This window comes from Chamaea fasciata, unplaced genomic scaffold (genome assembly GCF_029207755.1).
Source record: "Chamaea fasciata isolate MVZ Bird 193981 ecotype frontalis unplaced genomic scaffold, bChaFas1.0.hap1 SCAF_3, whole genome shotgun sequence".
NCBI lineage: Eukaryota > Metazoa > Chordata > Aves > Passeriformes > Sylviidae > Chamaea > Chamaea fasciata.
In genome coordinates this window covers 61,637,897-61,655,835 of record NW_027094088.1, presented here as the reverse complement: position 1 = coordinate 61,655,835, position 17,939 = coordinate 61,637,897, and the positions used below count along the sequence as shown (strand labels likewise).

The following is a 17,939-nucleotide window of genomic DNA, read 5'->3' as shown; positions in this document are numbered from 1 at the left end:
CATCAGTGAATCCAGCCCACAGGCAGGTACCTGCCCAAGGGAACACCTAGAGTGCAGAAGGAACCAAGTACAAAAACTGTCTGGAGCCTGTCATCTGTGGTCTTCACAACAAATGTTCGTGCCTGCTGGCCATATGCACTCTGAACCTGCTGCATTATTAGGATATCCTGAGGAAATTTGGTCTAGTCTTTTATGTTTTTGTGAGGAAAAAGTGGCTCCTCCAAGGATGTCTCCCAGAATGCCACTAGCCACTGATGGGAATATGTGCTTGCAATGTCCTGGGTCAAGGGCAGCTGGAAGGTGGGAGAACCACTGCAGAGATTGTGTAGCTATAGTCAGTGCCTTGTGTACAGGGAAGTTAGATATCCAAGTGATGTGTTAGGGCCTGTGAATACTCTCCATACCTGTGGGTAATGTGTGAGCACCCTGCGTTATACCAATGCTGCAAAACATTGCAGCTGTTGTCCCATTTGTGCTGAATTCCTGAAGTGTTTAAAAATGAGTAAACCAACCTGAAAAAATAGGCAGATGTATTTTGTTAACCCAGTAAGCCTGATGCTGAGCAGAGATGGGGGTTAGTGTTGGATAGTGTTTGAATGTGTTTTATTCCTGATTGCTTTGGTCTTCTCCAGCATTCTTGGGAAGTCTTACGTAAAAATGCTGGCATTTGGTCTTTGTTTGCTTTTCCTTTAAATTCTCATCTGTCAGTGCTATCCTAAATTTAGATTTTGAGTGGGACAGAAACGCCAGTGAAGAAGGAAATTCTGTATGACCTTAAAATCCATGTGTGTGCACGCACGTGTTAACGTGCATTTCTAATCCTCATGTTTTTGAAATCCTTAACTCTGAATTAATAATAGCAAGGTTACTCTAATTGTAATTTCTTGGAAAGAAATTTCTCTCTAAAATGTTTGTACATTTTTAACCTCTGTCTCGAAGAATTTACCCAGGTGTTGAACCAAGATATCTGTTGCTTGGAAAGAAGTCTGTCATGTTTGCAGACATCAGAAAGCAAGGTGATGTGTTACAAAGTGGAGTTTACCTGGTTTTGGATAGTGTCACTTAAGCAAGTCCGTTAATGTGTCTGTTTATGTCTTGTATCCAGGACCTGACAGGGGTTTTGAATGTTTCTACAGATTGCAGATGGCCAAAGAGAGCTCATTGAATCCTACAGTGTGAAGAGGAGACACTTTATTGGAAATACGAGCATGGATGCCTGCCTCTCTTTCATCATGGCAAACCACGCCAGAGTAAAACCCAATGACATTGTATATGATCCCTTTGTTGGAACAGGTATATATTTTTTCTTTCAGCTGGTAGGAAAAACTGGAAGATATTAGTGCTTGTACCACTCTTCTACCTGGTGTCATGACTTCTGGTGCCCAGCTGATAATTTGAGATGATACCAAAGGCAAAATGGTGTTTATAAAATCAATGATTTGTTAACCTGAAAGAGATTTTGGGGGAAGCAGACCGACTTCCAAAGATGTAAACAGTTTATTTCACGCTGTTAAAAAATCTGTCTTCACTGTTGTGTTTAATGCCACACGGCCTAAACACCAATCCATTTGTGTCATGGACTGCTTAAGATCAAAGTGACCAAGAATTGGAACTGGGCTAAGCACTTCCTGCAGTCACTTTCAGGACATTACAAAGAGCAGCATTTCAGAGCTGGCTCTTCAGGGGTGTGCTGAGGGCACTTCTGGTCATAGAACACAACACGGCAATAGAGAGGTCATAGCAGCATTCTATGAGGAACACTTTGTTGTGCCATTACAGCCTATCTTCAGGATAATACTGCTCACACAAGGTACCCTTCCCCAGCTCAACTTTTCTTATCTTAGCCAGGAGGGGGAGCTTTTATTCCACATATTGCTGTGCATGGTATGGAAGTACTTTTTGCCTCAGGGAAACTCAGCTGTATGTGAAACAGCTGATCTATTGTGTCAGCTTGTGCCATATAATTATAGCAGAGTTTGTTGTGTTAAGCTTCCTATAGTAGTTTTTTCAAAAATGTAGCAAAGGCTGTGTTTCTGACCTAGAATAGAATCGTAGAGTATCTTGAGTTGGAAAGAGCCCACAAGGATCATCAGAGTTCAACTCCTGGTCCTGCGCAGGACACCCCAAGAGTCACAGCATGTGCCTGAGAGAAGTGTCTGATGTTTCTTGAACTCTGTCAGGCTTGGTGCTATGACCAGTTCCCTGGGGAGGCTGATCCAGTGCCCAACCACCTCTGGGTGAAAAACCTTTTTGTAATGAACCCAAACCTAAACCTTCCCTGAGACAACTTCAGGCCGTTCCTTTGGGTCATGTCACTGTTACCACAGAGAAGAGATCAGCGCCTGCCCCTCCTTTTCCCCTGGCAAGGAAGCTGTAAATTGCACTGTGGTCTCCCCTCAGTCTCCCCTTCTTCAGGCTGAACACACCAAATGTCCTCAGCTGCTCCTCATACAGCTTCCCCTCAATGCCCTTCACCATCTTTGTTTCCCTTCTTTGAACACTCTCTAATAGTTTAGTACCTTTCTGACACTGTGGCACCCAAAACTGCCCCCAGCACTTGAGGTGAGGCTGCCCTAGTGCAGAGCCGAGTGGGACAATCCCCTCCCTTGCCTGGCTGCAATGCTGTGCATGATGCCCGCAGGACATGCTTGGCCCTTCTCACTGCCAGGGCACTGCTGACTCATGCTCAACTTGCTAAACTTTAATCAAGGTGACCACATGTGAAATGCATAGATTAAAAAATACTTATATTAATGGGAAGATGAAGAAAAATCTCTGCAGAGAAGTTAGGGAGAGAGAAAACTGCACTAGTAGGATCACTATTAGGATAAATTCTTATTAGCATTTGTCTTCTCTGTACCATAGAAAAAGAGCATGGATGTAATATTTTCAGAAACAGAATGGTTTGGTAAACTCTTAAGTTTTTGTCTTAAATTTTGTTCATATAGGACCTGATTTTTTTCATGCATAATAGTATCTTAAGAAATTTTCTCCTCTTCCTTGAGCTTGTCCTTTGAAAGGTTCATGAAATCCCTTTACTTATCTCTTAGCATTTTCTTGTCTGTGGCTTTTTGTCTTATTATAAAACCTGCTGACTTAAATACAAAATGAGGTCTCTGAGAGTGTGCTTTCTCTTGGGAGTGAAAATTGAAGAAAAATAAAAAGGAAGGGTAAAGACAGAAGAAGAAAAAATCACATAAAAATGATGAAGCTGTAGAAATTCAAGATAAGTGTTGTTTTAGTTCAAAAGGTAGCATATACAAAATTCTCCCCAAATTGCTTTGTAGTCTGAATTACAATTTTTAAATTTTTTTGCTAGATGTTGTAATATAAAGACTAGAGATTAAAAGGTATAGTGGAGATACTGAGTGGCATGCCATTTGTCAGTAGAGTGCGTTTATGACTAAATAACAGTGACTTTTGCACTTACTTCTATTGAGTAAGCCTCAGGAATTTCAGTTGTCTCTTGAGGACCTTCAGAAGATTTTTAAGCTTGTCAGTACAACACTGTCCTGTCACTGGAGTTTCTGGGAAGTGGTTTGGAGTTGAGAGTGAAGCAGTGATTTTGAGCTTTGAGTGATTATGAGTTTGGAAAAATATATATTCAGGATCTGAGGGGCATTTTGAAGAACTGCAGTTCAGATTTCTTTATTGGTGCAGCTTTGATATCTGGCTGTGTTTCTGCCTGCTTTTTTACACTGAAAAAGTGAATAGTACCAAACCAGAATGATCTTGCAAAATGATTCTTGCTTGTTGCAAACAAACTGTTTTTTGCTGTATAAGCCAAATCACAAGTCTTTCACATTAGTGTAAGAATGGACAGTTGGCATTTTTCCTTGGAATATAAAGTGCTCTTTCACCAGGCTGGCATTTAGAGGACTTGGGTCCTCTTTTTATTGTCGAGCAGGATTGGAATGGCCAAGACTGTGTTTTTAACTTCCATCCATGTTTAGATATTGTTACCTCAGTGTTGGGTGGAAGGAAGCCTGGAAGCTTCTACAAGAATAAATCAAGTCTTGAATATTTTGTGCTTCCTCCTAGAAAGTCAGTTCAGGTTATCTCGGTAATCTTGTTCTTTTGGAAAATACTTGTGATACTGCATAGCTGCACGTGACAGGATGTTTTTCTTTGACATTCTGGAGGACCAGGCCTCATCTGTGCTGAAGAGGTGGAGGAATAGTGGGTGATGGAAAGGCATGAAGCTCTGTGCTATCATCATTCTGCTATAAGTCACCAAGGACAGAGCGATTCCCTGATTAACCCTTTGTTTGTGTCTGTTTCATACACTGATCAGAGGGCTGGCCATGTAAGAGTATGTAAGTATCCATGCACCACCTGTATGAACACAAATTGAGCTAGTAAAAGAAATTTATTAAAACCTGTAAATTCATGATTTCCTAGCTTCTCTTTTTTTTTTTTTTTTTTTTTTTTTTTTTTTTTTTTTTTTTTTTTTTTTTTTGCCTGTGATTAAGAATATTCTTCGATGGGCAAAGGACTCTCTTCTTACTTTTTTTGTAGGACTGGGTGGTATGCCATACTTGGGGTCAGGGCTAGCTAAATTTGTCTTGACCCTCTGGATGTACTGCCCATCTGTTCTGAGGGATTGCAGCCAAGAAGGGAAATGGGTGATTCCTTTGGGGTGAGTAACTTTGTTTTTCCCTGATCCATTTCACAAGAAGAAGCAGAGGGATTTTAAAAGGTTGTTGTTTTTTTTTTTTTCGTTCTCACTCACCTTTGGTTTTGGTAGAGTTTTTTACCATATGGTGCAGGAGTTTTCTGGTGCACACAGGGCACATTAGGGATCTGCTGGTGCGCAGTGGGTGGCTCAGGATAGTGCAGCCACCTGAGATGCTTCTTTCCATGCTCCTGGTGAATGGGAGAGCTGGTGTCACCCTCCCAGCCAGCTTGTGTGTTGTCAGCCCTTCATCCTGCAGCAGTCATCCCCTTTATTTAGCAGGACTGTTGACGTCAGTGAGGTTCACAGCCTTGTTCTCAGTTGCTGTTCTGTTCTAAACCAGTCTGGTAGCCACAGACCTCTTTATTAATAACTTGACCACGCAGGTATCTGTTCATCTCCTGCACTCTTATCTGTTGTTTCATTTGGAAGGTGTTAAAGAGATAATGTCATCTATTCTTTTCTGTGGGCTGTTCAGCTGTTATCAGTCTCAAGGGGAAATCACTTTTTTTTTTGGTAGGGTGTTATTTTCTTTTTTTATTAGGAAGATGGGTTGCAATAGCAGTAATCAAAAAAATTGGTTTTATTTCAGAATTGGTACATCGGTAAAACTACTGACAAAGTAGGTAGCCTACTCACAGACAAATGCATTTGTATGTCATTTTCACACTTGAACAGGATTACAGAAACTTTTTGATGTTTATGTTTACATTGAAGGTATTAACATTTGTAAGGCTCTTGACCGTTGTTTCTTACAACATGGGAATAGCCACCTTATAAAAGTTTGATTTTTAGACACCATTAAAGAAATTGGTTTTGAGAACAGACACAGGAGAACTGCTATTTGTTTGGTGATGATTTTTCCAGTTGTTTGATAACAGTTTTTAAATTCTGCTCCTTGCAAAGTAGAATAAAAAGTTTTCGTTCATGTAATGATTAAAAGTTCTTACTGCTTAAAGTACAGAAAGCCATAAACAAAACTCCTGAACCATCTCCAGAGATGAGGAGTGACACAGGGCATAGCAAGATAAGGAAAATCATGTAGAGCAGACAAAGGACTTAGTGTTACTATGTCTGATTATAATTACATAGTGATTCTAACTGGTTGATAGTTCTATGTCTTTTTTTAGTGTTTGTTTGGGGCTTTTTTTTCTTTTCCTTGGGTCTAGTGTGCTGCTGGTGTAGGCTCCTGAAGTTCCTGAGGAAAAAATTGTAACACAGGTGACATTTATGACAGAAGTTTGTACTTTTTCTCTTTTCTCCCCTGTGTAGGTGGCCTTCTAATCTCCTCAGCACATTTTGGGGCATATGTGTGTGGTACTGATATAGATTACAACACAATCCACGGATTAGGTACGTTACATATTTCAAAGCCACTGAAATCTTACCCTCTGGAATGTAAGAATACTGATGGTAGCAGATGATACTTAGTGGATTTTAAAGCAGCATTAATCTTTGCAGGATTTATTTGGTCATGCTTAATTTTGTTCACCAATTTATATGTATGCTAGTTAAGATATCTTGTTTTTAAGCAGGAAATATTTTTGAAAAAGAATAATGAAGACCAAAAAAAGTTCCAAATAATAATTACCACAGGTGTGTGCTCTTTTAACCTATGATGTGGGAAGCTCCTCAAAACCTAACCCAGGAACACGTATCTCATTCTTACTTCTCTGCAAATATGCAAGTTATATTTGACCTGGTGGACAGGGTTGTGACTGGTGGATGGAGAGAGCATCTTGCAAACCAACGTTTTTGTAAATGTGTTCTTCGACACCCTGTGCAGAGGGTGCAGCAGAACTTTTCTCGTGTATTTTCAGTTTTCCTTACTACTTACGAAGTTTATTGCAAGTACTTTTGACAAGGTTTTTTGTGACGTTTGATTATTTTCCTGTAATTTAAATGGTAGAGCATATGAAAGCTTTTCTTATATAATAGTTTCTTGTTCAGTATGCTTTTTTTTCCCCTTTCCATTCCCCTTTCCCTCCCAGGCAAGGCAAGCAGAAAGAACCAGAAATGGAGAGGGCCAGATGAAAATATCAGAGCTAATCTCCGACAGTATGGTCTAGAGAAATACTACCTCGATGCACTCGTTGCTGACTCTTCAAGACCAGTATGGAGAAAAGGGATGTTGTTTGATGCAATCATTACAGATCGTGAGTTTGTTACTGCCTTTTGTTGTCCAATAACAGTGACTAAAACATTATTGCCTGTGTAAATTGATTAAATGTCTGGATGAGTGCTCAGGTCTGCAGCTTCCATGTTTCCAGAGATGATTGTTGGGAGCAGCGCTATGGAAATTGCATCTGCATTTGATGTCTCTGCATTTATTTTAAGGATAGTTATTAATGTGTAACAAAGCTGGCAATGGCACTTCCTTCCATGGAGAGAATGTTATGTTCACCAGCAGAAATCAATATGGCTGAAAATCATCCTTTGAAGAAGTGTCCTTCAGTAAATCATGACATCATTGATGCATAGAGACTTCTTAGCAGAATGGTCTGTATTGCTGTTGGCAGCACATTGGAGTCTGCCGTGCATCTCTGATGGACTTCTGGAGACTTTTGTGTTAAGTGCTTAATGTAATGCTTCCAAAGAGAAATTTTAATGTGTTTCCAATAGACTTAGCTACTGGAAGCAGGAGCAGTTTGAAAGCATCCTCTGCTCTTTCGGAAACCTGTTAACTAAACATCATTTGTCTTGTATGAGAGGGAAAAGAAACCAAGGGGATAAATGAAAGACCTTGATACAGCAATTTCTAATCTCACGTGCTGGCATTTACAGTGACTTACAGCTGAAGGGATTTCCTTGGAACAGTTTTAAAACAACTTTAGAGCAAGAAACTTTCAGTAGATATTGAAGCAATGTCTCTTACTGACTTTTATTTTGTAAAGACTTTCCATTTTTTTAACCTTGTATAAGCCACAGTTCGTGCACTGTTGTGTATGTATAGTGTAATTGCATGTTATTTGGAGAGAGGGTTAGGTTCTCATCTCTGCATTTTGCTTTTGCTTTCTCTAGCACCATATGGTATCAGAGAAGCTCCTCGCAGAATGGGCTCACAAAAGGAAACAGTTAAGTCAGTTGAAAGAAGGTAGGGAAACTGTCTCTTCTGTTGTAGAATATAATAAATGTCTTCATGGAAACCCAGTTGCAGTTTTGGAATATTTATTACTTTTTGATTGGCTGTTAGAAATTAAAAAAATTGTAGCAGTTATAATTAAAGATGAAAAACCCTTTTTGTTCTGTTTGCAAACAACTGTGTCACTTCCTGAAAACTTCTTGGTTTTGTTCTCCCTCCTTATCTCCCTCCTTTGCGTGTGTTCAGATTTTGAATTCTATTTCTCACCTCTTTGGGCCATTATTACCATGTATTTCCTGTTCTCAGAAAGTTCTCTCTGGTCCCTGCAGGCTGCAAAATCACTCTAAAATGGAATCCCTGTAATTTTACCTTAAACATTTTTCTTTTGCATTTTCTACTGCTCCTTTATTTTCAGAGATATTGCATGGCTTCTCCACTGCCTGGCCTTCCTTGCCTTCTGACTCTAATTCCTTTAGAAAGATGCTGTGCAAAATAACTATTTCCAACATAACTGTGGTTCTTTAGACTCATCTTCAACACGTGTGCAAGTCAAAGAGACAGGAGGAACTTGAGAAGTTGTATTCCTCATAGTAGTAGCAGTACTCCATAGTACTCTTGGATTGTCTTAGGTAACTTTGCAAAGCTCAGAAAGTGCTTTTGTGGCTTAGTGTACTGTTTTTTTTCTTTTAATTACTGTAATTAAGTATTTAGGTTTTGCCTGTGCTCTTGTGTTTGCTTACCCTTGTACATTTTTTGTTCAGCACAGAAAATCACTTCTTCGTTTCATCCAGTTACCATCTAAGTGACATCTTCTTTGACCTCTTGAAGTTTGGGGCAGAGCATCTAGTGATGGGAGGAAGATTGGTTTACTGGCTGCCCACATACAGGCCTGAGTATGTACTGTTGGTTTCTGCTGCGTTGTGTGTCAGAATGGATGCTGCGTTCTCACTGTACTTTCCTTTGGGATGTAGTACAGCTGGAGCTTCCATAGTACCAGCACTTAAGAGTAATGCCCAGACTTTGTATTTTAAAACTTTGTATGAGGGAAATGTATGTTACATTTTGTAACACAGCTTTTGAACTGAGATGGTTCCTGACTGATACCAATCAGAAAATGCCTTTGCATATCATTGTACATGCATGTCCAGTGGGTTGAGGTTTAAGCTTAAAAAGTTAAGACTTTCAAGGTGCAGATGGATTTCCAAGAGAGTAGAAGTAAGGCTGGTATTAGTATGTGTTTCTGCTGGAGTAGTTGATAAAGGTGTGTAAAAATCACCCTTGATTGTTTGGGGTTTGGCACTACTGATTCAGCTTTCTTGTGAGAAATAAAAGTCGAGTGACCACGAGATGGCAGTGAGAGGCAGGAAGCATCCGAGAGCAGCCTGGTTAGGACGAGAGAGGCCAGCAGAGACTGTGGGATCCTGGCTGCTCAGTAGTGCAGCCTGGGATCAGAACTGAGTGTATAAGGAAAAACAGCTGTTTGCATGCCGTATTTCAGCATCTCTTCGATTAGGTTTGAGGGCTTTTTTTGTCTTGTTTTTGTGAAGATTTTTTACTGTAAAGTGAGGAGTTGATTTACAGTAGCTGTTTCAAGGCATCTCCCAGATACAGATGTGCTCTGAAGGTAGTGTCTACAATGTCAAATATTTCTGTGTACAGACAAACTATACTGTTATATAAAGTGGTGGTTCTCCCTGGTTTCACCATGGAAATGGCTTGTGATAGTCCAGTACATCTCATGCTGTTTTGAAAACTTGGACATCAAAAGGAGCCATTTCTGTTACATGCTTCTGTAACAGGAGAATGCACTTACAAGTTTGCATATTTTAGTAAATGATAAAATTGGTATTGTAGGTGTTTCCCCCCCCCCCATAAGACAATTCACAGACAAAGCAATGAATGCCATTCATAGTATTATAACTAATTTTCATGTCAATAAAATCTCTTTGGAATTATTGAATTTATTTTGTTCATGGAGATACCAGTGTTTTTCTTTCTGCTCACCAAACTTTGGTAAAAGCATGCTTCCTCACTACAACAGTGTAAAGTGTTTCACTTCAGGTAACTTGAGAACTGCGTATTTGGAATCAACTTTAGTTGATGTTTTGGGGAGGTCTAGTTGAGTTGCCTTTTTAAAAGTGAATTTGTACGTCCTACTATGACTTGAACTACTAAAGTTGCTAGAATTGGCATAGAATAGTAAGAGAGTCACTTTATTTTCGGCTGTAATAATGAACATGGGGCATTGAAGCAATTAAGTGGGGAGAAGGGAAGAGAAGATACTTTCTACTAACATGTTGCATTGTCAAATATCCCTTGGCAACACCTGCCTTGAGTTTCATTTTTTGAGATCTTTGTATATTACCTTAAATTAAAGCCGAAACTGTATTGTATTGGATGTCTGTTAAAATCATTGCTTCTGTATTTCTTACTTGACATGTTTCTGAGTTTTACCTGAAAGAATGTAGAAGTGCATTAATTAATGCTAACAGAAAAGGCTTTTTAACAAAGTGATAGTGATCTCTCCCTCTTCAAGATAGCATCTCGCTCCAGAGTTTACTCTTTCAATCAGACATTGAAATCATTGTTGAGTCCAAATTCTTCTAATTCCATTAAAGTCAGCCTTCTGTATGATTGTGGAGAGAAACTTTTAAAATGTTGTGGCAGGGTGCCTACCTTTGTAAAAAAAAGACAGTTTGGTGGTACTGGATGCATCAAAAGTCTTGTTTAATAGAAAAAGCAGTTGAGAATTAATTTCATGCTCCTTTGCCAAAAGCATGTTCTGACTTCACCTAGCAGAAGCAGATACTTGTTTCTACACAAGAAGTGACTGAAAGGTAGCTTTGCAATCTGGAAATTTTGGAGGACTACAAAGAGGCAGCACTGTTCGGGTTTTTTCTTATTTGCAGATCTGAATTTTGGAGTGAGTTACTTGTTTAACAGCTCTCTGTTATCTTAAGAAATGCCAAGTTTTCCACCAGCACCTAGATGGATCCTATTTTAATTCAGACCAACACCTTTATTTTTATTGAGAAAATCCACCTCTATACAGGGAAAATGTGAAGCTCCTCCTTTGTACTTTTTAAATTCAAGTCATAGGTATTAAGTTATTCAGTTTTGTGTTTCAGTGTCTGAATTCTGTTAACCCCCAAACACTGGAGAATCATAGGAGCAGGTGTTTTATACAAAATCATACCTAACAATACCAGAACCCATTTTCTGTGTTATCTTTTAATAACTATTACATGAAAGCTTATTACAAAATCTGGGAATAAATGACTGATCTATGTTTCAGTATATCGGAAGGATAGATCGTATTTATCATACTAGCTGGGTTAATTCTTCTTCTTGCTCTAGTCCCATGCAAAGCTCTTAAATCTTTAAATTTCTCTTTCAGCATTTGGAGAAATAGAAGAATTGAAGGCAATTTAGAGAAAGCACTTTCTATATAGAAAATAGTATGTTTATGAGGTGGTGCATTTAAAACACTGTAACTCTTGCTTATGGAGATAGCAGCAATGTTGGCTTATAATTAAATCCTGTTTAATGTTAAATGATGGTGGATTTTTTTTTTTTTTTTGCCATTAGAAAAAGTAGTTATAATGAGATAAATTTGTAATGCCAAATTTTGAAGTTCAGGAATGTTGCTGTCAAATAAGATGTGGCTTAATAAGATTTGAAATTGAAGCACAGTGATCTCCTTTAAGGGAGCCAGAGTAAAGTCTCTTATTCCAGCAACTTCATATGTGTTGACTGTGGAAAATATTTTTAAAATCTCAGCTCTGACTGGATAAGTTATTATTTCTGGTTGGCTGAGATATTTTCTGCTTGAAATTATACAGGCAGGCCCGTGTATACATACATTAACATCATTTAAATACATGCAGAAAATGGAGGGAGTGTCTCTTTACTGTGAGGTTTTAATTTATTCTACACGTTGCATGTCAAGATGATTGGAATATATGATGTCAAAACTCTGGATCAGCAATACCCGAATTTATTTAATCAGGTTAAAGGGCATAACAACTTTAAACTGTGAACCTTTTTGTGAAGAGTCTGTAAGAATTTTGTTTCAGATGCAGGTCTTCCACTTCATGAGCCTGCAGCACTAAGAGTGATTATTTCCTCCAGATACACAGAAGAGATCATTCCCCGCCATCCGTGCCTGAAACTTGTTAGCAACTGCGAGCAGATGCTTTCCAGCCACACATCAAGGCGCCTCATAACCATGGAAAAGGTGAAAGAATTCAAGGTAAGCTTGAATTCTTGATCATATTGTGTAAAATAGTAGCTGTTGTGTTTGTGATGAGTTTGTGCTATTCAGCATTTGATCCTTGTTTCTGTCACACCTTGGTTTTTATGATCATAGTTAGAGCTTTTGTAAAATTGATTTAAGGGACTGTTCTGGTTTTGGTTTCTTCATTTTTATTCTCAGTTTTTGGTTAACTCTTCATCCTGAAGAAGTCCCTTGATAGTGTGAAAAAGATCTTTGAACTTTCGGTTACTTGTGAATCCCATCCACAGAGGTTTTGCCATAATGCCCAAGTTTCCATTGATTTCAAAGTGTATCTCTATGCCCAAGTAAATACTAAATATCTTTGTGGGTCTTGCAGTACAGGTAAACCTTATTTAAATCTGTTACTTCATCTTTAGAGTGGTACATTTTAACTTTTGGATTAATATTGAAGTTGTGACAAGTACAGAAAAGCACACTGTCTCTCTTTTTTCTGTTTTTGTTTTGTGACCCACTAAGTGCCTCTCCTGAGGCATTGGTACCAGGGAATATTGCATTCAGGTCTCCTTTCCATTCCTGCTACTTCTCTCACTTAATACTGTTAAAAGAGATGCTAAACACATGTGAGGCAAATTCTTAATGAAAATGCACTCTGAGTTTTTAGTACATTCCTTGTCAGCTGGAAGAGCTGTTTCAGATGGCAGGAGATGCAGTCAGACTGCTGTGTCTGTGTGGTGCTTGCACTAATGACACATCACGGGTTCAGTGCTGTGTTCATAATGCTCGTGGTGACTGCAGTTCTCAAGCAACACCTGAACTTTTATAAACACTCTGTGTGGAGTTCAGCCTTGGAGCTGCCAACTTCACCAGTAGCAAACCAGGAGGGTAGATGATGAAAGTTTTTGCATCTCAGAGTGTTCAGGGAGGTTTTTGACAGCAGTTTTATTGCTACCAGTGCTGTAAGGTCACGTATTCTAACCTAAAAAATATATCAACCCTTCTGCAAACAGACTTGCGTCATTTGTTACTCTCCTCTTGTGCATCACCTGTTTTTCAGTTCGTGGTTTGACAGGTTTCTGTCTGGAAATGCTTAGCTCTGAGCACCTGAGACTAGCTGGCAGGCTTGCTGCTTAGATAAGACTCTGCAAGTGCTTACATTCAGTATTCCAGATGTTCTGTTAGATAATTTAAAGATCCCAGAACCCATGTGTGGTTTCTGATGATGCAAAACTTGTCTGGAGAACAAAATGCATGTTGAATCCTTAGCTACTGCCTGCTTGGTTTAGGACCTTGCTTCAGTGTCTAAGATTTCCCCACTCAGCATCCCTTACCCAGAACATGTTTTTTTTCAGTATTAATATCCTGAGCAACCTTTGAATTGGATACTTCTGACCTGCCAGATATGACCATAAAATTCAATAGTTACGCTTTCGTCTGCTTTTCTTTTTCCTAAGTGCAAGAGTGAATTTTTATGGATATGCCAAATGTTTATGTTTCCAGACAGTTCCTGTCTGCTTTACTAAACTGGTTTCTAACAGGCCCTCAATTGCCTTTTAATTCAACTTAGTGCAGCACTTGCAAATGGCTGAGAAATGTTACAAGTCATGTTACTGTTGTTATGCAGTTGTTTGGTTTCCCCAGTGTTTGCCACCAATAAGGAATTGCAGATTTTGCAGCAAATTTTGATTTCCCTTCTAACACTTTAAATAAACTCTTAACTGGGGGTGAATTCAGTCAGTTGCTAAAATTGGTGGTGCAATTTGATTGGAATTGTTTGTAATAAAAAGGAGACCGAAGTAAAGGCAAAAAGTGAGTATGTCTTGGTGAAGTATTGATCTATTACAAGAAATCATAAGCATGAAGATCATATGTTGAATTAAAAACCTCACAAATCTGGTTCATAACTCACTGTCTTGTAAGCATCCAGTCTGTTCTTTTTAAGTTTAAAGTGAAATTGTGCCAACTGGAAAAGGTTTCTTCCTGAACTCAGTGTTGATATGAATAGGCATTTCCAGCACATGCACAATAGAAGCAGAGGAGTTGTTTGTTTTTTTTAATTATCATTTCAGACAACTTTTGCCACTGTTCCTCCCAGCACAGCATTTACCCCAAAATGCACACTCCCCTCCTGCCTCCCCCACAGCACATCTGCACACTGTCCCCCCAAAACCCAGGGTGGGTGGGGCAGGAGCAACTGCAGCCTCAGCCCAGAGCCCTATGTTCCTCCCTCCCTGTGAGGCATCCCACTTTTTTAATGCCAAGAAAGATGCCTAGAAATTATATAGTAAGATGTAACAGAAAACTTGACTGAAGGATAGACTCTGGGCATATGATTGTCCAGGAAGGGACTGTGAGGCACCAGGCACACAAACCTACCGTGCTGAATGGCTCAAGCATTTCCATGTCACATGGTCACTCCAGAGTTGTTACGGGTGTAGAATTTTTCCTACTGAATTTAGCAGTGTCTGTTCCTGAGTATATGATCCTGCTGTCCCTGATTTGATAACTGCTCCCTTTTGTTTATAGCTGTATAACATTAGTACAAGTGGTTTCTGTAGCTACTGTCCAGCTCCAGATGTAGAGTGGTAGGAAGCAGTGGTAAGATTAGGAAGATTTTTTTTTTAAATGAAAACTAAATGTGTGCAATTACCTTGAAGCTGAACTGGAGTAAGCTAGATGAATAAAAATCTTTACAATGTCACTTAATATTTGCCAAGATTTAAAGAAAAACAAAGTTTTCTTGTTATCATTCAGCATCCTCTTCTCTTCCACCTCTTTGTTATTTATTAGAGATCTCTAAAATCTATTTTAGTGGTATCCTTAGAACCAATAAATTGTTAAGGGTTCTTTTACAAGTTACTTTCTCTCTAGAGTTAAATGAAGTCAATCTGTGGTGTTCAGATTCTTCCCATTCAGCTCCTTAATATAAAATACTTTAAGTTAGACTTTGTTTGGAAATCCTTAGTCTCTGAAATCCAAAAATTTCAGTTACTTTGATTAGTCCTCACACTCTGTATAAAATTTCTTTGACTAGTAAATCTCAACAGTGACTGGTATCTCTAGGTAGTTCAGGTTTTCTTATTTTCTTTTTCCCTTTTTAAGGAGCAATTTCCATTCTTGTTGGTGTTTGGGGTTTGTTGTTGTTGTTTTTTGTTGTTTTTTTTTTTGTTTGTTTGTTTTTTAAGCAATTGCCATCTTTATTAGACAGTCATGCCTGTGCAGGTGAGAGGTAGGGAATGGAACCTCTTAAACTGGAATTACTGTGATGTGGGCCAGAAACTTCTTTTGTAATCTCTCCTAAGAAATCCATGCCTGACTGCAGATTTCTCATTTAGCAAGCAGTGTTTGCAGAGCTCTTGATGAGGCCTGGATTTTCGAGATGAGATTCTGCTGTGGAGTGGTGCACCAAGGGTGTTTCCATCTGGTGCATGCAGGTGCCCCTATTACACCTGTGTTTTACTTGAAGTTTGTTCTTCTGCACAGCACATCCTCTCTTTTCCCTAACCAGCCTGGAGGTGGAGGAGAAGGTTGTTTCCTCCTTTCTCCCTTCCCCCCAAATCAGCATTTTGTTTCCTACTGAATCAAGATGAATGTTGTACACGTGTGACCTCTTAGAGGTTGTTGGGGTTATTTTTTATCTTAACGTGTTTTGATCTATATATCATTGTCCTTCAGGGTCAAATATCTTGTCCATTTCTCAAAACAAGTGAATTATGTAGCATTCTTGTTAAAACATCCCAATGATGTAAAAATGCATGTTTATGTCAAAGAAGGATTTTTGACCTGGAATTTCAAGAGCAGAAAAAGTGCTCTTTTCCAGTGAGTGGCTGGGACGTGGGTACAGGCTGGCTGTGAGAGCAATATGTCTTAAATCTTTTTTGTTTCCTGTCTTTAGTAATTTTGTAATTTTCAGGTTTTTTTCACAAACGTGCAAAGAGCCTGTTGTTTATCAGCCTGAGAATAGTCATGGAGATGGCAGTCTCTCACAGGTGACCAAAAAACAGTAGATAATACTGTGCCTGCATTGGATTTCCTGAAGTCATTTTCTTCTGCTATTTTCTAACAGTGCAGTATTTACATAGAGCTGCTGCTACTGGTGTACATGCTGTACATAATAGATATCTACATGGTACTGAACATTTAGCAAGCTAATTTAAGCTGGTGTCACATTCCTGATGTCTGCTGGTGTAGCAGGTGAGACCAACTTCCAAATAATATCTCATTGTGTCCAGAAGAGGGCTCTTCTACATGCACATAAGCATCTTGCTTTGTTGAAAAACCTTTTCTTTCACTCCTTCAGACTGCTTGTTAAGGTATCTGAAGCTAGGGGAGGTGTTGATCTTGGTAGGTGAAAACCTGGAAAGGCTACAAAAGAGCTGAAGGGAGAGATTGTCCACTAGGATTCTATGCATCCTTGCATTGTAATACTTTTGTAATATGAAAATACCGACTAAAATCTACTTCCATGTTCCTACTAATGCTAAAACATTCCACAGTAACTTTGTTTTCAAATATGAACAAATAACTATACGTTTTAAGGTAATGAACCGAATGTCTATGTTGCTGCATTGATTAAAAAAAAACTGAGAAGAAACACATGGTGGCATAGTTCTGTGCTTGCTTTTATCTGTTATGTGCTTGTTTTTATCTTCTCCTTGGCCATTCAGTTGTTCTGTGTGAGGCTGCTGGTCACTGTCCTTCCTACTTTTGAGCATAATAATAAACTGACATCACCCAGAAGCATAAAACTGTTTTTAGAAGTTGCCATCAGTTTTCTTTAACACTCAGATTAAAGTTTGATGTAATGTTTATCTTACAGCATTGCTAATGTTAGCTGACAAGTATCTTAATTGTATAAAGCCACAGTACATGATGAACTAAACCTTTGTATATATAGTGGGCCAATTTTCTAAACTGTGTTTTTGGCTGGTGTCAAATAGGTATTATGTGTAGGGATTTACTGTGTCAGCTGTAAATTACAGAAATACATGAATGCTGCACAGAAGAAAAACCTCTCTGAATGCGCGTCAGTAACTGTAGGAACTCATTTTAGCCATTTGTGTTCCTCTTCTGTTTTAACCTGCCTTCCACAGACCTCTGACTAACTGAATTCTACATTTCTGGAAAGAAGCCTGTGTGGCACCTGGTACCTGTACTCATTTGGTCATGTAAGGGTGGGATTCTGGTGATGTCAGCTGAAATGTTTTCAGTGACTTAAGTGCGTGCTGTTGAATTGTAAAACAAAAGCCTAACTACCTTACCCTTGCGCATAATGGTTTGGAAAAGTCTGGAGGCAGAGTGGTGGCAATACATGCTGAACACACTACCCTCAAGTCTAATGTTTGTCTTTTGATGCCATGCAGGATCAAGATGAGGACTCCTACTTGTTGGATGGTCAGTATTTGCCCTACAGGGGACACAATTCTTTCCGTGAGAAGTATTTCAGTGGTGTGACAAAGAGGATTGCCAAGGAAGAAAAGGACAATCAAAAGTAAAATATTATATAAACAGATTTAAAAAATGAGGAAAGAATGAAGACCATGTTTCTTTGTAAGGACATCTGGATGTGAACATTCGTTTGGATGCTTCAGAAAAATAAATACTGCTTTTAATTTTAAAGCAAGATGAAACCCACAACCCAGGTTGGGAGCTGTTCTTTTTAATTAGCTTTGTTTATAGCAGATTTTATTGTACAAGTTTTTTGAGTCTCATTTAATTTATATTTGTACTTTCAAGTATTCATGATGATTGACTAAAACCATTATTATTGTTCTTTCACCATTTACATTTGTAAGAAAGTAGTAGTATTATTTGGCTTCTTAAACTGTGAACATCTGGCTGTTTTAAAAACACGTGGTGGTGATCAAGGATTGCTAATTAAGACGATCATTTTCATTTGTTTTGTAAATGATGTACAATAAACCAAGGTTGGTGTGAGGTTTTTTTAA

At 38.7% G+C, this 17,939-nt stretch overlaps 1 protein-coding gene across 4 annotated transcripts in view; it reads left to right on the top strand.

Moving 5' to 3' along the window:
- Positions 1–17,939, top strand: part of TRMT11 (tRNA methyltransferase 11 homolog) — a 23,540-nt gene extending 5,601 nt beyond the window's left edge. For 2 of the 4 annotated variants that reach the window (XM_066179239.1, XM_066179240.1), the window contains 7 exons: positions 1,137–1,293; positions 5,948–6,028; positions 6,667–6,831; positions 7,697–7,769; positions 8,519–8,650; positions 11,889–12,009; positions 17,355–17,939. In XM_066179239.1, the coding sequence (XP_066035336.1) occupies positions 1,137–1,293; positions 5,948–6,028; positions 6,667–6,831; positions 7,697–7,769; positions 8,519–8,650; positions 11,889–12,009; positions 17,355–17,486 (861 nt within the window). In that variant the 3' untranslated portion in view covers positions 17,487–17,939. Of the gene's footprint in view, positions 1–939; positions 1,017–1,105; positions 1,294–5,947; positions 6,029–6,666; positions 6,832–7,696; positions 7,770–8,518; positions 8,651–11,888; positions 12,010–17,354 lie in introns of all 4 variants that reach the window. The other 2 variants (XM_066179241.1, XM_066179242.1) reach the window with 2 other exon arrangements.